At 45.3% G+C, this 21,584-nt stretch overlaps 1 protein-coding gene across 2 annotated transcripts in view; it reads left to right on the top strand.

Annotated features, from left to right (window-relative positions):
* SYTL4 (synaptotagmin like 4) overlaps positions 1-21,584 on the top strand; it is a 169,290-nt gene that overhangs the window by 116,675 nt on the left and 31,031 nt on the right. For both annotated transcript variants that reach the window (XM_073598150.1, XM_073598149.1), the window contains exons 2-5: positions 5,077-5,250; positions 7,338-7,553; positions 15,118-15,233; positions 15,571-15,682. In XM_073598150.1, coding sequence (XP_073454251.1) covers positions 5,132-5,250; positions 7,338-7,553; positions 15,118-15,233; positions 15,571-15,682 — 563 coding nt within the window. In that variant the 5' untranslated portion in view covers positions 5,077-5,131. The remainder of the gene's footprint in view (positions 1-5,076; positions 5,251-7,337; positions 7,554-15,117; positions 15,234-15,570; positions 15,683-21,584) is intronic.

The raw sequence follows: 21,584 nt of genomic DNA, 5'->3' as shown, positions 1-21,584 counted from the left end.
GTTTTATGTCTTTTTAGAATTTTGTTCGAATTTACCAAATTATTTTATTTTTTTTTTTCCTGATTTTGAAACGTTTGAATCAGCAAAGTGAACAAACCAAAAGAAAAATCTTCGTCAAATCATTACAATGACTCTTTAAATCACATTTGGCTTAACAAAAACAGCATTATTTCTCAATGGTACTCTAAAAACACACAGTGTTTGATTTCAGAAATATGTGTACAGTTAGAATTCGACTGTAGTTCGATGTAAAATTCTATTTGAATTTCAGTCCGAATTTCCAAAGTTTGGACAAATCTAATTTCGTTATTTGGAGCATTCAGTCAACTTTGTTTTATACTGTAATTCGGGTATTCGGATATATCCGAAAATGGAAAAATTTGTCAGAATATTTAATTCAGAACGAAATGAACCGCACATGTCGAATATGTAGCTTAGGGGGTGGGGGCTTTGGACATGAAAAGGTTTTGTACCCTAACCACTTGACCTCTGGAACATTTACCCCCCCTTCACTGCGTTACTTTAACTGACAATTGCGCAGTCGTACGACGTTGCACCCAAAGAAAATTGATGTCCTTTTTTTACCACAAATAGAGCTTTCTTTTGGTGGTATTTGATCACCTCCTGTGGTTTTTACTTTTTGCTATAACAAATATCCCCCAAAAATATATAAAAAACGCCGATATGTATTCTTCTACATGTTTTTGGTAAAAAAATCGCAATAGGCGTACATTGATTGGTTTGTGCAAAAGTTATAGCGTCTACAAAATAGGGAATAGATTTATGGCATTTTTATTTAGTTATTTTTTTTATTAGTAATGGCGGTGATCTGCGATTTTTATCAGGACTGCAACGTTATGGGGGACACATTGGACACTTTTGCACTATTTTGGGACCGTTGTCTTTTATACAGCGATCAGTGCTATAAAAATGCACTGATTACTGTGTAAATGACACCGGCAGTGAAGGGGTTATCCACTAGGGGGCGATGAAGGGGTTAAGTGAGTCCTAGGGAGTGATTCTGTGGGGGGGATGTGCTTTTAGTCACATGACAACGATCACTGCTCCCGATGACGGAGCGGTGATCTCTGTCATGACACAAGGCAGAACGGGGAAATGCCCTGTTTACATTCCCCATTCTGAGGCTCCGTGACACGATCGCCGGGAGACCGGCAGACTTCGAGTCCACGGGAACGGTCACGTATGCGGCGGAGCGCGCGCCTTCTATCCCCCCTCTTAAAGGGGACCCATTTGCCCACCGCTGCCATTGTGCCGAAGTATTATCGGTGTGCGGCGGTCGGCAAGTGGTTAAAGTAACGCCATGCTGTATCGCAAAAAATGGCCTGGTCATTGAAGGGGGTTAAATCTTCCAGAGCTGAAGTGGTCAATGGGGAATTATTTAAAAAAAAAAAAAAAAAAGATTAGTTAAACCCACAAGTGCTTTTTTGCCAGTACTATTCATTTTATATTGGCTTTTGAAATTTACAGATTCAGCAATTTAGAAATCAGATGAAAGTTTTAGCGCTGGAAAACCCTTTTTGAAGGAGTAAAAAGTGCATTTTTATATACAACTATATAGATCAGAGCAAAAGGAGAGACAGAGGGACTTTGTTCGAAATCGGGGACAGTCCCTGGAAATGTGGGACAGTTGGGAGGTATGGGATTAACCAGGGAAGATATAATATATAAAAAAGAAATTTCTTTCTTTGTTTCTTTCTTTCTTTTTTATTCTTTTTTTTATTCTTTCTTTCTTTTTTATTCTTTTTTTTATTCTTTCTTTCTTTTTTATTCTTTTTTTATTCTTTCTTTTTTTTTATTCTTTCTTTCTTTTTTATTCTTTTTTATTCTTTCTTTTTTATTCTTTCTTTCTTTTTTATTCTTTTTTTTTATTCTTTTTTTTATTCTTTCTTTCTTTTTTATTCTTTTTTTCTTTATTCATTCTTTCTTTCTTTCTCACTCTACTTCTGGGTAGTAGTAGTTTCGGGTGGAGGTAGCTGTTTCTACATATCCCATAGCAAAGAATTATTTTCTGTAAAGATAAAATATAATCAGATCACACTTCAGTTTTGAGTATATTTCTTTTCTTTCCACCTTCCTGGAATTGATCTGTAATTTAGGACACAGATTGGAAGTTTTCCTAAGTCTGATTTATTTTTATCTGGTGTTTGTCCAGCCGGCGATAAGCAGAGTTGATCCCCTTTTTGGGTGTGTGAGGTCACCACACCCGGCTCGCTCCACACCTTCTAATTCAACTGCAGGTCTACGCACAGATAATGGGCTGATCCATAGAGCTGGCGGGGATGGAAAGGTATACAAATGTCTGGGCGGCATCCACTGCTCACCTCTGAGCAGATCTCCAGAAATAACTGCTCGGAATGTTTGTATTTCATCACAGGAGAGACATACAAGGCTGAGCTTTGTCACAGACCACAGGAGGAGCAAAAAATGAACCTGTCCCGCTTGACAGGCAGTAATGCCACTAAACGCAAACCACTCAAGTGAATGAGTTTGTGCCGCAACTGCCATGCCGTGCAGTGCAGTAGTTTAGCATTCTGAGGGTTAAAATAAGTGGTGAGAAAAGCCCTCTGAAAAGCAATCTACCTCTGATTGCTTTTTCGAGCGGTGGCAATGATAGTCTGCCTAGGGAGTGGTAAAACCCTGTGGATGAGCCCCGCCTTTACTGCCCCTGCAAATTCTCCCTGTCTTCTAGAGCAGCGTACCCCAAAGTTTTAGGCAACAGGGATCGCTTCCATATAAGAAAATTTTTTCCAAGGACCTGGGCGGGTGTGTGGGGTTGGGGGACGGGTGTTAGCGCTTCAACCATTCCGACACCATGGCTAAGACAGGTGAAACAGAGCTGCTACCTCCTTAACCATCCACAGCTTAAAAGCACGGGCTTCCAGCTAGAAAGGTCTCAGCTAACCTCCAATCTTCAAATAGTATATAGAGAAATCTGGTGCTCTAGTGAGTTTATCGTCTATAATCAAATGCTCTTTATGAAAGTTTGTGTAATACAGTCATGTAAAAACCCAACGCGTTTCGGCTGCTGTGCAGTCTGGAGGCTGAAACGCGTTGGATTTTTATATGACTGTATTGCACAAACTTATTAAAGAGCTTTTGGTTATAGCCGATGTACTGGAGTGCCAGCTTTCTCTATATGCTATCCTGACACCATAGTGTCGGGATGATTGAAACACATTATTTCTATTATTACGTTATAATAGAAAGATACCTCATCTCACCACAGCCACCAGATGCTGCTTGTCGCTGTAGCCTGCCACCCAGGGGGTGATGCAAACTGTGATGTCCCCTCTCTACCTGAGTCGGGGGCTCGATTACAGCAAGGATCGGCACAAATATTAGCAGAGTGCATTACACATAAGTGGACATATGGTCTTTGGAGATCTTTATTCATGAAGAATGGTACTAGAATATTTTAAATAGACGTCTTGCATCTCTCCAAGACTTGTTTTATTGGACTTGATCCTCTGAATAACCTCTTTGTATGGTGTTAGCTCTCGCTGAATGACAAGCTCCCTTTTCTGGCTGAAACATACCTGATGCACTCTCACATTGGGGCTACCTGCACACTGTTCCTTTGTCTCCCCCGGTGGTTTTGGGCTGGGCGTTCCATGTTTTTTAACTGCAATCTGGTACCAATAGGATCTCCTGAGGAAGCTGAAAAGCGAAACGCGTAATGATCCCTCTGTGCCCTGATTTCCTGCAGGGTCCTGATATGAAGGACCTTCTATATAGACCCACCACAGAGTCCATGATATCTATGGGTATACCCACAGGTTCTCTTGTGTTCATATTGGACACATTAATTTAGGACAATACCATTTTTATATACATTGGAATACTTGTTTTCTATGTTTGTTTTTACATAATGGTTTTATTATGATTATATAATAAATTTAGAAATTTTATTATATTGAGTGCTCTCTTTTTCATTTGGGTCTACTGGTGGCTCCAATTTAAAGTCCATCTTCACCTCTGGTTCCTTCTCTCTGTATTCATATTTGGATGTGGTACCACAATCTGAGTCATGTCTTAACCATTTTCTATTCGGTGATGCTCTGGTCTCGGATCGCCACCGCTCACTTCCTTCAGTGCAGCTCGCGTGGCCCAGCTTCAAGCAGGGCACGGGCCTTCACCAGTCTGCGGCCCCGGGGGGTTAAGGACCCCTGCTCTAGAGGCTATTGAAGCATTGTAGGAGGAGAGCAGAACAGGCAGCCCAAATATTTATGGAACTCCAGCCAGTCCATGGGGAGGTGTGCCTAGAAGGTGGAGGGGAGGGAGAGCGCATAAGTAGTCTGAGACCTCAGTGTTCTTGGGTCCAGTCCTGCAGGAGAAGACCCCTAGGGCAGAAGTCTGGGAGGAAGAGAGCCTGAAGATAGAGGTCCCAGCTAGGCTTATTTGGGTGGCCCATTTTACAAATCCTAGTTCAAGGATCCAGTTGGGTCTGGAGAAAGCTCACGAGAGAAAGCCAGGAGGAAGCTTTGGGAGAGAGCCCACATTGTCCAGAAGCGGTGCGAGTCTACATCTCCCTTACTAGGGAAAAGCCTGGTGGATATCGGCAGGAGGCAACCAATGATCCTGGAGCTATGTGAGTACATGACCCCAGTGCTGAAGAAAGTGGTGCTTTTGAGACTCTGGAGGGAGCAAAGGTCACAGTCAGGCTAAAGATCCAGTGGGACGTTGTTTGTGCCAGTGCAGTGCAAGGAGTCCAGGAGTTGTGTAGTACAGCCAGAAGTTAAGTAGTTCTCACATTGTACAGTTTTGCAGTTCCGGGGAATCCCACGCTCCCTATTTGTATCCAAAAAAAAAAAAAGAAAAACCCTAAACTAAAATGGAAGAATGCAGAAAATACTATGTGCCTTATGTGTGCTCCGAGGGGAGAAAAAGAACCAAATTTACCAGCAGCTCCAGTGGGGGTAGCGATGCATTTAAATTGATTCTGGGTGGATGTCTACTTTTAAATGTATGTGCTGGATGCTTGAAATGGCCAGCAAGCAAGATTAATTTCCTCATTTATATGAATATTTTACTTTTTCTTTATCACATTTGTTGCAGGCTGTCACATGACTGAGGTGAGCTTCACAATCTAGAAGGAAAAACAAGAGCCACTATGACGCAAACCACAGAAGTGGTGAATTTGTCTTTCCTCTCGGAGACCGAACGAGACCTCATCCTTCAAGTCCTACAACGAGACGAGGATTTGCGGAAAACTGAAGACGTACGGATCAGGTTGGAAAGAAATATATATTTTATTTGTTTTTTTTTTTTTTAGAAGTGGTTTCAGTTGTAGGTGGATGTTGGTTTGCGTTAGGTATCTCCCTGGCTTCTCAGTTTTAGAGTTTTTTTATTGGTGAGAGGTCTTTCTTAAAGTTCCTAGCTCCTCTTCTGCAGCCACTACAGAGCCTTGAAAAAGTATTCATACCCCTTGAAATGTTCCTCATTTTGTCATGGTACAACCAATAACTTAAATGTATTTTATAGGGATTTTATGTGATGGACCAACACAAAATGGCACATAATTGTGAAGTGGAAGGAAAATGATGAATGTTTTTCAAAATGTAAATACAGCTGTTCTGTGAAGCCCTCAGAGGTTTGTTAGAGAACCTTAGTGAACAAACAGCATCACGAAGGTCAAGGAACACACCAGACAGGTCAGAGATAAAGTTGTAGAGAAGTGTAAAGCCGGGTTAGGTTATAAAAAAAAAAAAATATCCCAAGCTTTGAACATCTCACGGAGCTCTGTTCAATCCATCATCCGAAAATGGAAAGAGTATGGCACAACTGCAAACCTACCAAGACATGGCCGTCCACCTAAACTGACAGGCCTGGCAAGGAGAGCATTAATCAGAGAAGCAGCCAAGAGGTCCATGGTAACTCTGGAGGAGCTGCAGAGATCCGCAGCTCAGGTGGGAGAATCTGTCCACAGGACAACTATTAGTGGTGCACTCCACAAATCTGACCTTTATGGAAGAGTGGCAAGAAGAAAGCCATTGTTGAATTAGAAGAAGTCACGCTTGCAGTTTGTGAAAAGCCATGTGGGGGACACAGCAAACATGTGGAAGAAGGTGCTCTGGTCAGCTATGTGTGGCGGAAAACTAACACTGCACATCACCCTGAACACACCATCCCCACTGTGAAACATGGTGGTGACAGCATCACGTTGTGGGGATGCTTTTTTTCAGCAGGGACAGGGAAGCTGGTCAGAGTTGATGGGAAGATGGATGGAGCCAAATACAGGGCAATTTTACAAGAAAACCTGTTAGAGTCTGCAAAAGACTTGAGACTGGGGCGGAGGTTCACCTTCCAGCAGGACAACGACCCGAAACATACAGCCAGAGCTACAATGGAATGGTTATGATTAAAGCATATTCATGAGTTAGAAAATGGTTGAAAATTGCTGTTCACTGACGCTCTCCATCCAATCTGACAGAGCTTGAGCTATTTTGCAAAGAAGATTGGGCAAAAATGTCCCTCTCTAGATGTGCAAAGCTGGTAGAGACATCCCCAAAAAGACTTGCGGCTGTAATTGCAGTGAAAGGCGGTTCTACAAAGTATTGATTCAGGGGGGCTGAATACAAATGCACCCCACACTTATCACATATTTTTGTAAAAGAATTTGAAAACCATTTATCATTTTCCTTCCACTTCACAATTATGTGCCACTTTGTGTTGGTCTATCACAGGGGACTCCAAACTGCGGCCTGAGGGCAAGATGTGGCCCTTTGCTTGCCTTTATCCGACCCTTGGGGCACTATTCCTCCCACTGACACCAACAATGGGGCACTATTGATTCCATGATACCAATGATAGGATACTATTCCTCTTACTAATAGGGACACTACTCCTATTGACCACCAACCCTAAGGCCATATTTATTCTCACTCATGTCGGGCCTGTGACATTTTCTGCCCCTGCTGGCTACAGTCCAGCCCTCCTTAAGTCTGAAGGACAATAAACTGGCCCTTTGTTTGAGACGTTTGGAGAACCCTGATCTATCTCATAAAATCCCCAAAAAATAAATTTACGTTTTTGGTTGTAACCTGACAAAAAGTGGAACATTTCAAGAGGTATGAATACTTTTTGAAGGCACTGTACAAGGAGCTTTTCACCTTTTTTATGCGGCATCCAACCCAAATGAGGAAGCCCACTGTGGGGAAAGACTTTCCTGATGTGTCTGTGGTAGGTGGATCTAGGAACACAGCAGATCTAGCTTATTTCTAAGAATCGCCATTCTGCACGCTATCAGAAAAGTAATTGTAGAAATGTTACCTTCAGGACTTCCAGGATTCCCATCTTCATGTTCTCTCTTTTAACAGGCGGTTGAAGAATGAACTCCTTGAAATACGAAGGAAAGGAGCAAAAAGGGGGAGCCAGCGCTACAGCGACAGGGCCTGCGCCCGCTGCCAGCAGAATGTGGGCCGGGTGCTCCCCAGAACCAACACTTGCCGGAGCTGTAACCACCTAGTGTGCAAAGACTGCAGGATGGAGACTGCTACCGGGGGCTGGAAGTGCAAAGTCTGCATCAAGGAAGGGTGAGTTCTATTTCTGTCTGTTAGGGCCAGTTCACACCAGAACGCGGTGCGGGAAACCCACATTCCGTGCGCGTTTCCCACACCGCGTCCAAACTGCACTGCATTTGCGATCTGCAGCAGGTGTCAACTTAAAGTGGAGCTCCATCCAAAAGGGAAGCTCTGCTTGTTTGCACCCCCCCACCCTCTTCACTGCCACATTTGGCACTTTTATGGGGGGGAGCGGGTACCTAGTTTTGACAGGTACCAGCTCCCACTCCTGGCTCAGATCGCTGCAGTGATCTACAAAGAAGTTTCTACAATGATCCTTCCCCCGCAGGCTTCCGGGACTAGCTAGCTTCCCTTACCCAAGATGCCGACGCCTGAACCCAAAGCCAATTGAAGAATCGTAGAGATCGATGGATCCCTGGACAGGTAAGTGTCCTTTATATTAAAAGTCAGCAGCTACAGTATTTGTAGCTGCTGACTTTTAATTTTTTTGGGGGGAAACTGGAGCTCCTTTTTAACCACTACACATCCGCGCTATGGCCGAATGACGGCCACAGCGCGGACCTGAATTCCCAGGAGGCCGTCATATGACGGCCTCCCCTGTGCACGCTCCCTGCAGGCGCTGTGATCACTGAGTCACTGAGACTCGGCTGATCACCGATCCGAGTAAGGGGCCGGTCCCGGCCCCTTACCATGTGATCAACTGTCAGCCAATGACAGTTGATTACATGATGTAAACCAGGGATCCTCAAACTATGGCCCTCCAGCTGTTGCAGAACTACACATCCCATGAGGTATTGTAAAACTCTGACATTCACAGGCATGACTAGGCATGATGGGAATTGTAGTTCCTGAACACCTGGAGGGCCGCAGTTTGAAGAACCCTGATGTAAACAAAAGATCGGTAATCGTTTTTTTTTTTTTCTACTCACGCTGACCTCATGAGTAGAAAAAAAAGCTGATCACCTGCTCGGATGTGAGGGACATCGGTCCCCAAGTGGAAGAGGCACATCTGCCTCATCAGTGCCACCAAATAGTGCCACCTAATAGTGCCCACAAGTGCCACCTAACAGTGCCCACAAGTGCCACCTATCAATGCCCACCTGTAGTGCCAATCAGTGCCACCTGGCAGTGCTGCCCATCACTGCCGCCTATCAGTGCCCATCACTGCCGCCTCATCAGCGTACATCAATGAAGGAGAAAAATTACCCGTTTTTAAATTTTTTTATAACAAAATATAAAAAAATTTAAAAATTTTTTTTTTTTTTTTTTAATTCTTTTTTTTACATTTTTTTTAACAAAAAGTAAAAACTGCAGAGGTGATCAAATACCACCAAAAGAAAGCTGTATTTGTGGTGATATGATAATGATAAAAATTTCATTTGGGTACAGTGTTGTATGACCGCGCAATTGTCATTCAAAGTGCGTCAGCGCTGAAAGCTGAAAATTGGTCTGGATAGGAGGGGGGTTTAAGTGCCCTGTAAGCAAGTGGTTAATGACGCGCTAAAAGCAGGTTGCAAACGCAGTGCAGAGTGCACCGAATTGCGTGGTACATTAGTAGCATGCTATCTGGTTGCTGTATGTTTTAGAAAGAAGTGAATGCACTACTTTTGGGTCGGTCTAGCACGATTTCAGCCCATTAAACCAAAGGGGATGAAATGGCACTGGACTCGGATTGCATGTGAATCGCACAGTAGAGAGTGAAAGAGAAACGAACTAGCTACATGGTGAAGCTGGAATACTAGCACAAAGTTACCCACCGCTTATGGACCGCCCCCCTGCGCCAAATCATGTACAGGTACGCGATTTTGTGCACAGGGTCTGGGGCGCACGCGTGGCCGGCAAACCGCTCCCGTTGTGATTGGACATAGCGGCAGCCCAACAGCGGGTCCGCCAAGACCCGCCAAATGTTCTCTGGAGGGGCAGAACGGCCGACTGCCTATGTAAACAAGGCAGACCGCCACTCTGAGAGAGGGGAAGATGGAGATCTTGTGTTTCTGCTAAGCAGGAACACAGATCTCTGTCTTCCTCCAGCCAATGCACCTCCCCCACACAGTCAGAAAGCACTCCCTAGGAGCACACTTAACCCTTTGATCGCCCCTGATGTTAACCCCTTCACTGCCAGTGTCATTAGTACAATGACTGTGTATATATTTTTTTTTTTAGCACTGATCACTGTATTAGTGTCACTGGTCCCCAAAATATGTCAGTTAATGTCAGATTTGTCCGCCGCAACGTCGCAGTCCCGCTTAAAATTGCTGATCGCCACCATTACAAAATAAATAAATAATCATTTGTAGACGCGATAACTTTTGGGACGCGATTGGGCGGGAGTCCTAAGACCCAATTGGCTGCGAATCCTAAGTCCTGATTGGCCGGGAGGAGAAGTGACCGCTGAGACTTGGGAGGAGACGCAGGGGAGAAGCCGCCGAAGCCACGACCTGGATGGGGTAAGTGCGGGGTAGGCAGGGGGTCCTGGCAGGTCATGAGCGAGCGAAGCGGTGATCGATCGAGCGACAGAGGTATGGTGGTTTGGCTGATTGACTGAAAGGGGGGGGGAGGGGTGGGTGGCTGGGGGGGGGGCCCCATGAAAATTGAACACCACCTGCCACTGGTATTAAGCAGTTTCATACTTACTACAATAATTGCATTTCCATGTGGGAGACCGGATATAGTGAATATAGCTACTGGGTTAATAAGACTTTAAGATATGACTTTCATGTGACTTTTCAGAGTTTACACTGCAAGTTTATGGCACACAAGTTGCATGAAAGTCGCCTAGATTTGAACGGTTTCCATTGAAATGCATGGGCTGGGACATGTCATGCGACTTTGTGTCCAAAAGTTGCATGACTAGTCGCACAAGTGTAAATGGAGCTTTACATAAACTTGAAATAACTCTTGAAAATTGATACCACCAAAAAAAGCCTCCCGCAAAAAAGGCAAAAAAAACACAAATGATTACTGAATTAGTAGGCTATAGCTGAAATACAGTCTGAGTATTCCAATAAATCAGTATAAAGTGGAGTCACCAATAGTAAATACAGTTCAGCTGCTTACTCCAGTATTTGGGAGTGTTCCCGTAGTAGGGTGTGGGTTATAGTGGAGATCCACCTATGCAGTTCAATTTGAGTAAACCTTACATGTTAGTTTTGTGTTTCCTTTCCCACAGCATACCTAACATTTTTTTAAATTCTTACCTCTCTAGTTGTTTGGAACAGGTGTAGACATACGGCATGACTGCAAGCTATTCTGAACCCTTTCAAAGTGCAATTAAAGGGACAAACTGAGGGAAAGGGCAATAAAATGTTATTCTTTTATGTTGTACAATATTCACGCAGCGGTTTATCAAGTGCAAATGTTCTGTATAGCCACTTGCCGACCGGCTCGTGCCAAAATACGTCGGCAGAATAGCACGAGGGCGCCAAACGACGTACCCATACGTCACTCCGTCATCGGCGGCTAGCGGGCGCTTGCACGCCGCAGACTCTATGTCCACCGGTGGCCCGCAATTGTGGCACGGAGAGGCAGAACAGGGAGATGCCTATGTAAACAAGGCATTTCTCTGTTCTGCCTAGCAACAGGACAGAGATCTACTGCTCTCAGTGATCTCTGTCATGTTTTAGTGAACCCACCCCCCCTACAGTTAGAACACACTTAACCCCTTGATCGCCCCCTAGTGTTTTAACCCCTTCCCTGCCAGTGTCATTTACAAAGTAATCAGTGCATTTTTATAGCATTGATCGCTGTATAAATGTCAGTGGTCCCAAAATAGTGTCAAAAGTGTCCGATATGTCCACCACAATGTCACAGTCACGATAAAAATCACAGATCGCCGACATTACTAATAAAAAAATAATAATAATAAAAATGCCATAAAGCTATCCCCTTATTTTGTAGACGCGATAACTTTTGCGCAAACCAATCAATATACGCTTATAGAAATATATATATATATATATATATATATATATATATATATATATATATATATATATATATATATATATATATATATATATATATATATATATATATATATATATATAAAAAAATATGCAGAAGAATACATTTCAGCCTAAACTGAGGAAGAAATTTTGTTTTTTTTTATATATTTTTGGGGGACATTTATTATAGCAAAAAATAATGCTTTTTTTTCAAAATTGTCGCTCTTTTTTTGTTTTATAGTGCAAAAAATAAAAAAACGCAGAGGTGATCAAATAATAACCAAAAGAAAGCTCTATTTGTGGGGGGAAAAAAAGGACGTCAGTTTTGTTTGGGTACAACGTCGCAATTGTCAGTTAAAGCGACGCAGTGCCGTATGGCAAAAAAGGGCTTGGTCGGGAAGGAGTTAGATCCTTCTGGGGCTGAAGTGGATAGACACACTAAAGTGTTTTTTTTTTTTTTTTTTTTTTTTCTTAGGACACATAAATGCAATATATTACACAATTTTGATAAATTCTAAAAGTTGAAGTAAATAAATACCCAACATGTCAAGTTTTAAAACTGTGCATCCCCATAAAAATGCCAAACTTTGATATCCTATAGTTTTTATAGGTTACACTTTGAAAGCCCCTACAGGTCATCAGTTTAGAGTAATGATCTCCGAATTGTGGCTTAGGGGCCGGATGTGACCCTTTTGCTTGGCTTTATCCAGCCCTTGGGGCACTATTCCTCCCACTGATAAGAGACCCTATTCTGCCTACTAACGCCAGCAATGGGGCCCCGTTTCTCCCATTGACATCAACAATGGGGCCCCGTTTCTCCCACTGACATCAACAATGGGGCCCCGTTTCTCCCACTGACATCAACAATGGGGCCCCGTTTCTCCCACTGACACCAACAATGGGGCCCCGTTTCCCCCTACTGACACCAACAATGGGGCCCCGTTTCTCCCTACTGACACCAACAATGGGGCCCCGTTTCTCCCACTGACGCCATCGGCGGGGCCCCGTTTCCCCCACTGACGCCATCGGCGGGGCCCCGTTTCCCCCACTGACGCCATCGGCGGGGCCCCGTTTCCCCCACTGACGCCATCGGCGGGGCCCCATTTCCCCCACTGACGCCATCGGCGGGGCCCCGTTTCCCCCACTGACACCATCGGCGGGGCCCCGTTTCCCCCACTGACACCATCGGCGGGGCCCCGTTTCCCCCACTGACACCATCGGCGGGGCCCCGTTTCCCCCACTGACGCCATCGGCGGGGCCCCGTTTCCCCCACTGACGCCATCGGCGGGGCCCCGTTTCCCCCACTGACGCCATCGGCGGGGCCCCGTTTCCCCCACTGACGCCATCGGCGGGGCCCCGTTTCCCCCACTGACGCCATCGGCGGGGCCCCATTTCCCCCACTGACGCCAACAGCGGGGCACTATTCCTCCCCCTAATATCAAATGTGACGACTTTTCTGCCAACTGATGCCAGGAAAATTTCCACCCCCCACTTGCCACCGTCCGGCCCCCCTAAAGTCGGAAGGACAATAAACTGGCCTTTTGGTTAGAAAGTTTAGAGTTAAGCCATGAAAAATCTTCCATGTGCACATTATTATATAACATGTGCAGAGCAAGGGATGTTTTTGTGTGTAAGCGCCCCCAGATAGTGTGTTTTGTATGTATGGGGGGGCAGAGTGGCCTCAACATTTTTAGGTGCTTTGGTGTAACTTTTTTTTTCTTTTTGAAACATTTGTTTTTACCAAAACTTTTTTGATATCACGAAGGCTGTCAAATGTTTGATATGTTTTTGTGAAAGACTCCTGATGTCTCAACAAAGAGAACCTATCAGACCCCTGTGTCACCTGTCCCCCATTAAAGCTAATGGACTGCAGATCCGTGCTCCATTCGATTTCTTCCCTGTCAACAGCAGAAGGAGAAAGTGACAACCAGACATTATACACATTGTTTCCGGATTCTCTGCAGCTAGTGGAGATCAGCGAATGGACGTTTGCTGGTCTCCTGTCCCTCCAGCCAGTGACACCTGCCATGGGGGTCCCAGGCCTGCAGGTGGGACAGTGGAGCCTGGAAAGCATGTTGGGAGGGGGCCACACAGGGGGCCACACAGGGGGTCACACTTTCAAGGGTCAATGAAGGCAATCAGCCAATCGTCAGCTGTACAGTTGCTTCATTGCTTTCATTAGAAAGTCAACTGTTGGCTTGTGAAATATTCACACCCTCCTAACTGCTGTAGCAGTGTGTTTTAAAACCCGCTGTTTCTTACAGACGTTTGACATACAGCGGTAGCAGTAAAAGGGATAAATCTAGTTTATCTCTACCTGTACTGTGCTGGCTGATCTCATTATCAGCTGTAATCATGCCCCTCCTTAACATTTTATAGAAGAGGAAAGCCAGGTAGGATTTTTAACCACTTGCTGACTACGCTATAGCTGAATGTTGACTGTAGCGCAGACGGCTAGTTCTGGGAGGCCGTCACATGACAGCCACCTTTGATTGCGCCCGCCGCTAGGCGTGGGTGGCAGGCTCTGTGATCAGTGTCTGGAGGACGATGCTGGTCACAGATCAGGGTTAAGAGCCAATCGTAGCTGATCACTGATGTAAATAGAAGCCAGTTACCGCCACTCCTTTCCTCGTGCTGACAGCATGAGGAGAGAAGAAGAGAGCCGATAACTGTCTTCTCTAAAAGGGACATCTACACTGATAATCAGGGCACTGATTATCAGTGTCCTGATTATCAGTGCAGTCCAATGTGTGCCCACTAGTCCTGCCAATGTGCGCCCATCAGTGCCACTTATCAGTGCAGCCTCATTAGTGCCACCTATCAGTGCAGCCTCATTAGTGCCACCTATCAGTGCAGCCTCATTAGTGCCACCTATCAGTGCAGCCTCATTAGTGCCACCTATCAGTGCAGCCTCATTAGTGGCACCTATCAGTGCAGCCTCATTAATGCCACCTATCAGTGCCACCTATCAGTGCAGCCTCATTAGTGCCACCTATCAGTGCAGCCTCATTAGTGCCACCTATCAGTGCAGCCTCATTGGTGCCACCTATCAGTGCAGCCTCATTGGTGCCACCTATCAGTGCAGCCTCATTGGTGCCACCTATCAGTGCAGCCCATTAGTGCCTCCTCATCAGTGCCCATCAGTGCAGCCTCCTCAGCACACATCAGTGAAGGAAAAAAATTACCTGTTTCCAAAATGTTCAGTTTTTTAAATTTTTTTTGTTTAGCAAAATATAAAAACCCCAGTGGTGATTAAAAATCAGCAAAAGAAAGCTCTATTTGTGTGAAAAAAATGATAAAAATGTAATTTGGGTACAGTGTAACGTGACCACGCAATTGTCATTCAAAGTACGACAGCGCTGAAAGCTGAAAATTGGCCTGGGCAGCATGGGGGTGAAAGTGCCCGGTAGGCAAGTGGCTAAGCGGGTAAAAAGGGTAAGCAGCATTTTTTTTTTTTAGGTTATCCTATGTGAATGAGAACATGTAACAGATCTCAGGAAGGTGTTCTCCCAATTTGGCTTAAAAATGGAAAGGCGCTTTAAAGATTGTGTGACAACCTGCATTTTTAAAAATGAAGTGTATTGAGTGTCATGCCTGTAGGTATTATTCTAAACCGCGTCCTACTTTTACAGGGAACTGAAAAAATCAACCGGAGATTGGTTCTATGACCAGAGGGTGAATCGTTTCGCCAACAGACTCGGCAGCGATTTAGTGAGGATATCGCTGCGCCGCAAGCCTCCGGGGCCAGGTGTGTGATTAAGTAAAACGGCTCGCTTCTCCACTTTTTTAATATATTTTTCCAATCCATTCATGAACAATACTGACCATTCCAAAATTAAGAGGGCTGCAAAATCCAGGTTTACATGTTGTCACACACCCTCATTGAAGATCTTTTTTTTGCGTGTTTGTTGTGTCCAGCTTATCAGATTATGGCCTTTTAAAGATCTGTCAACTGTATGCTTTAATTTTCAAGGAGTAATTTCCTTCAATAAGGGCTATGCCGTGTATTGATGATGTGTACAGTAATTGGAGTTATTTTCATTTTAAAGATTGTTTTGAAATGAAAGATCCTTTCTTATCCACAGCTAACAAGCGAGAGACGACCGGGCAGACTCTCCTCGAGCTTTCACAGCAAACGAATGAGCAAAAAGTAAAAATAGAGCAGAAGAGCCCCCAACAGCGGCGGAGGAATTATGGGTAAGCAGACCATAGGTCTCCCACTGTGCAGAATCTCTGCTTCCCGTAACCAGATAATACCATCCAGATGTACACATGATGCTCATTAGTAAAAGGTGAAGGATAATCTGCTTACATTTCCCTTCCGCTCCCTCATATGCTAATGCCATTTTTAAATCATATATTTTTGTTTTTATTACATACCTAATTTTAGACATGACACCATCACTAGATTTCTGTGCTTCCCTATGCAGTGCGGGCAGATCATGGCTGGTGGGAGGAGCCGGCAGAGTGCTGTAGATAGCTTTCTGAAAATATTATAACACATAGCTCCCAACCGTCCCTGATTTTGAGGGACTGTCCCTGATATGGAACAAAGTCAACAGAGCACTGCACCCTGAGCCCACCCACTTGTGTGACATTAGCAAAATAATATTCAATAATGTCTTTCTACTTCTCCTCCCGGCCAATTGGGTCTCAGGACCCACTTCCTGTTCGGCTGGGAGGAGAAGCAGCGGCCCGGCTCTTCCCTCTGCAACCCCCTCCCTGTATAAGGTAAGGCCATGGATCGCCACCATCCCGATCGCTTGGGTGGGGGGGGTGGCCGGTAGTACGATCTGAACCTCCATGATTGAAAGTTGGCAGGCCAAGGACAGTAATTCTGAGAAGGAAACAACTAGATGATGCTGAATGTCCTCCAGCAAGGAAATGAGGCGGGCTCTATCTGGCTTTCTGCAGATTCTATGGCACACTATGAGAAGCTCTGCTTTTGTACATCTAGATCAGAGGTCTCCAAACTTTCTAAACCAGCAGTCTCCAAACTGCAACCCGGGGGGCCGGATGCAGCCCTTTGCTTGCTTTTATCTGGCCCTTGGGGCACTATTTCATCCACCTATACCAACAATGGATGGCGCATAATTCCCTCCACTGATACCAATAAAGGGACATAATTCCTCCCAATGACACCAACAATGGGGCCCAATGAAACCATTGATGGGGCACAATTCCTACCAATGACACCAACAATGGGGCCCAAGATGCCAATGATGGAGTACCTCTGGAGCCCTGTTCCATTCTTCTTTTTTGGTCATGCTCCAGGCCACCTGTCGATTGCAGTGGTAAGTACTTTGTTTGCTGCAAGTATATCTCTCCTGCCGAACCTACCCCTCTATGTTCAGCCTCTCATGGAGTTGAAAGACCCTGAATGTTGGATGGTAAACCCTCATAATAACTGGGTGCCCTTTGTGCGGGGCCACGGGCAAAAGGATGCTTAAACAGCATTGACATTGTACAGGTGTGGTATTCTAAAAGTTCTGCAATATCATCATTGCCTCTCCCTTGGAGTTTTTTTTCCTGGTTTTTATATGCAGCGCACTGCACTGTTCTCTTGGCTTTATTGTCAGTTTGAGAGTGGCTGTGAATGATGTCACAAGGGGCGGGGAGATTGGCAGCATGGGATGGTAACCACCAGTCGCCATGCAATAGCGTTAATGATCTTGGAGTTCTGCAGTTGGGAGGGCTTCTCTCCCGCTCTCTCTGCAGTCCTGCCAGGTAAAGGACTTTCCTTTAGATTCCAACTGTCTTCTGTCTGCCTCTGGATGTGCTGTCCTGGCTCCCCTGCTATGCTGTGTACTTCTGCGGGTTTGACAGTCTGACTGGTTTTCAGTAGCTGTTGGTGGTTTTCTTTTTGAGGTGGGGCGGCAAACGACCACCCATACCCCCCGGCAGCACTTCAAACCCTTCCCCGCCTGCCCGCTGTCTACTGGTCTGGCACTTACCCCATCTAGGTAGCGGGCAGTTTACAGCGGGCATTCGGGCAGTGGCTCTTGTGTCCTCTCCTCCTCGCTTCCGCTGTGCGTCTCCCCCCTCCCTCCTAGGTGTCCAATAGGTTCGCTTGTCCTTTCAGACAATCGGGTGACGGGTCTAAGACCTGCTTCCTGATTGGCCGGGAGGAGGATCAGTGTTACAATAGGAAATATTAATTCGCTATTTTAACACACCTGGGTGGGCTGTGAGCACACACTCTGCGCCCCAAGCCCACCCTATTCCGAAGCCTATTAGAGCCTCTGGCTCTAATCAGTGCTTCAAAAAAACACCCCTGCCATAAGAATTCATGCACCCAGCGTCCTGCAAGGGGCCAGACGCATGGGGGGGGGGGGGGCGGCGCTGGATATGGGGGGCGGAGCCCGTGCGCCCTTAATGGATGGGCCGCCCCTGCTGGTTTTTTCTCAGACTCTGACTGTGTCTGCTGTTTTGCCTCTGAATGTGCTGTCCTGGCTCTCCTGCTATGCGGTGTACTTCTGTGGGTTTGACAGTCTGATTGGTTTTTGTCTGCCTTTGGAAATGCTGCCTGAGCTCAGATGCTGCTGCTTCTGAAGTAAGTGGATGAAGGCAGATGGGTCTTAAAGAGATAGTGTACCTGTTTCTTGGTGAGAGGTAATATGATTTTCTCCATATATTTTGTGCAAATATGAGCTTGCCACACCTGTTAGTGGCACAGAAGACTAGCAAAGGTAGGAGGGGGCAACGTGGGACATGGTTTTTTAAAAGTGTGCTCAAGGAATGCAAATGAAGGTATTTTGCATTATTTTAGGAGCAGAAACCCTGAACACAAACGCTCCAAAAAAACATAAGACCCGCCAATGATCATTTTATCCTGACCAGGATGACGACGCCTAACAGGTTGTCACATTCATTAAGCATGTGGACAATACGCTCTAAAGGAGTCCTTTCCAATTACCCTGTGAAGGGACAGGATCCAGGAAATTGGCACGTCTCCTACCTAGCTCCTATAAAGTTTGGACTGTCCATCCTGCTCCGCTGGGATGTGGTCCCTGTGTTCACATGCTAAATGCATCGTTTGAGGGAGCCCCTCTGCTGGTGTTTGGAGCGGCATATGAGGTGTAAATCACTCTCAATGGGAAAGCCGTTCAATATCATGAAAAGAAATAAATAACTCATCACATGGAGTCCTCCACAGGGCGGCTTTCGTGCTCCCCAAGCACCCCATGTGTCACTGGCTCACATGCATTTATGCCAGCATGATAGGAAATGCCTTGCCCAGCTTGGGGTGCATTTTGGGCTTCCATCAAGTCTGCAGTGGCAGAGAAATGACATTGAACAGGTTGCCTCACAAGGATGTGGTTGTGCAAAACTCTAGGTCCTATTAAGGCGGCTAAAGCAGAAAGTGTGCTTCAAATATCCATGCCACAAGCAACACCCATAATGATAGAGCGTAAATCGCTCGTTGATGAAGGATGGCAGAGAACTCCTCAGAAGACCAATTTACATTACAGTTTCTCTAAGCTTTATCCCTATAAGCTGGCTAATGCATGTTTATGAACTGCACTTCCAGGGGTGGATGCTGCCCTCTAGCGTCTGGCTCATTAAGTGTCTTTGACTTTTCATAACTTAGTTGCCTTCAGAGATCCTATGAATGAGAAAGTTGACTTGTTCACACCAGATGCAGTCAGGTACATTTCTATTCTGCATCAAGGACGCATGGACAGTGTTTAATTTGGATTCCAATTGCCTAGTTCACACCAGTGCAGCACATTCTAGTACAGTCAACAAAAGCAGAATGTTACATTGTTTCTGTATGGAACACATCTAGAAAGTGGCAAAACGCATTGAGAAATGCATTAGAGGGCATCAAAAACACTCATGCAGAAACACATCTGGAACGCAGAAATTGTGGTGATCTGGCCATCAGGCTTGTACAGAATCTATACAGTGATAGATTTTGCCTGTCAACCAGCAATAGCATTAACTTCAATATAAAAACTTTAGAAATGCCATTAAATTCAACACTGGAAACTGCAAGATTTGGCATAGTTTCTGGAGGATTTGAACCTGGCAACTGACTTTTGGTTAATGCTTTTGATAGACCTAGTACAAGCACTGGCGTGCTTAGTCACTGCTATGAGAGCGTTGTGGTTACGCCACTGGAGGGCAAGCGGAACTTCTACACAAGCCTTCAACATTTTCTATAATGGGAGGTTATTGTTTGGCCAAAAGCTGAACAATGCAATTAGACGAATAGCAGGAGGACTGTGGCCACAGACTAGTAAGAGCAAGCCGCCATCTTTTACTCAAGCCTATTGAACTTCAGAGGGTGCAGGAGGCCAAATCTTATAGGACAGGCTGCAGTTTTAACATATCACAGTGGAGGTGCCTCAAAGTTACTTTTGACATGAAATCAAGTCCAGAGCAAGTTGCTAAGGTGGCTGGAAAGTCTTTTGAAGGTGCGTCCAACCAGTCTCTTCCAGTTGGGGCCAGGGGGCCTGAGTGAAGTTGATGATTGTAGCTTCCTTCTGGAGGGTTTGGACGGCAATCATCAAAGACCAGTGGGTCCAGAAGACAGTTAGGTGGGAGTTCAATGGAGAATTCCAAAGTTGACCACTGAATTAATTTAATTTGTGACTAACAGATCTCAGAAGAGAAAAGGTTTGCAAGATTAGGTATGAGAATTTATACTGCTACAGTGCGCAGGCAATATAGTTTTCCTAATCGGAGGCTGGGATGGAGCCATGCTTGAGGGAAGATTACTTAAAGGAGTTGTAAAGAGTGGTCCCGATCCTCCTGTTCTGGGGTCCCACGGCGGCTCTCTCGGATCCTCCCCGCAATAGATAACCCCCTCGGGAAGCTCTCTCCCAAAGGGGGTTACATTGCGGGCACGCTCCCGTCTCATACACTCTGCGTCCATAGACACAGAGTGTATGTCTCGGTCCCACCCCCCGGCGGCCACGTCATTTGGATTTGATTGACAGCAACGTGAGCCAATGGCTGCGCTGCTATCAATCTATCCAATGAAGAGCCGAGAAGCCAGCGCGTCCTCGACGCAGAACTTTTGAGGGCTCAGGTAAGTAAACCAGGGGGCTGAGGGGCCTGTAACTATCAGAGGTTTTTTCTTCTTAATGCATAGGATGCATTAAGGTGAAAACAACGGAAGGTTTACAACCCCTTTAAGCATACAGGTGAACAGCAACTGGCCTCTAAGCTGAACACAACAGACAAGAACACTACTGAAGAGTCATAACAATAAAAGGTGCTTCTGAAAATTTGGACAGAACAAGTCCATGCCATACAGGTCCTTTCTACCTACTGAGAAGGCCTTGGCTTTCACTGTTCCCCCAGATGTCATTAGCACCACCAAACCCGTTTCTGGTCAAATTAAATCTTTTTATGGCAAGGTCAGTGACAGCACCCCAATCCAATTAGACTAATTTTAATAGCCTGGCTATGGAATAACCTAGACTAGAGGTGCAAGGATTCTCATCCGAGGTTTTTCAGACCTTGGTGACCAGAAGATCATCCATGAACGCTACATATGAGAGAATGTGGAAGAAGTTTATTTTGTTTGCTCAGCAAAAGCTTTCTCTCCTGTATTCCCTGCTCTAGCCAATATCCTGGACATTTTACAGTCAGCGCTAGAGGTTGGTCTGGCATACAAATACATTTAAGGTACAGATCTCTACCTTATCTTTCACAGGCTGCAGATGGGTGCAAAAGCCAGTGACCAGATGCTTCTTGCAGGTGACAATCTATATATGACCTTGAGGGAAATCCTTGTTCCCTCTGTGGGACTTGGGCTTGGATCTGGGAGCACCCTTTGCTCCAATGGTTTCATTCCCATTGAAGTACCTCATGGTAAAACTAGTTCTTCTGACAGCAACTACTTCAGACAGAAGGATGTTGAATATTGCAACACTTTCCTGCAAGGGCCCTTTGGTGTCTTTGACTTTGACTTTTTTCTTTTTTTTTTTTTTTACCAGAAATATGGATACTACGTCTATCTCCAAAATTCAATTTTAAAGTGGTATCCAGGTGGTCCTGTGGGGCTTCGGGTTCCACTGACATTTCTACTCCCAATGGCCATTCCAGCCCTCCTAAAGTCTGAAGGACAGTAAACTGGCCCTTTGTT

Source organism: Aquarana catesbeiana, linkage group LG09, assembly GCF_042186555.1.
Source record: "Aquarana catesbeiana isolate 2022-GZ linkage group LG09, ASM4218655v1, whole genome shotgun sequence".
NCBI lineage: Eukaryota > Metazoa > Chordata > Amphibia > Anura > Ranidae > Aquarana > Aquarana catesbeiana.
The sequence above is the reverse complement of the archived record's forward strand: the minus strand, read 5'-3'. Positions and strand labels throughout refer to the sequence as shown.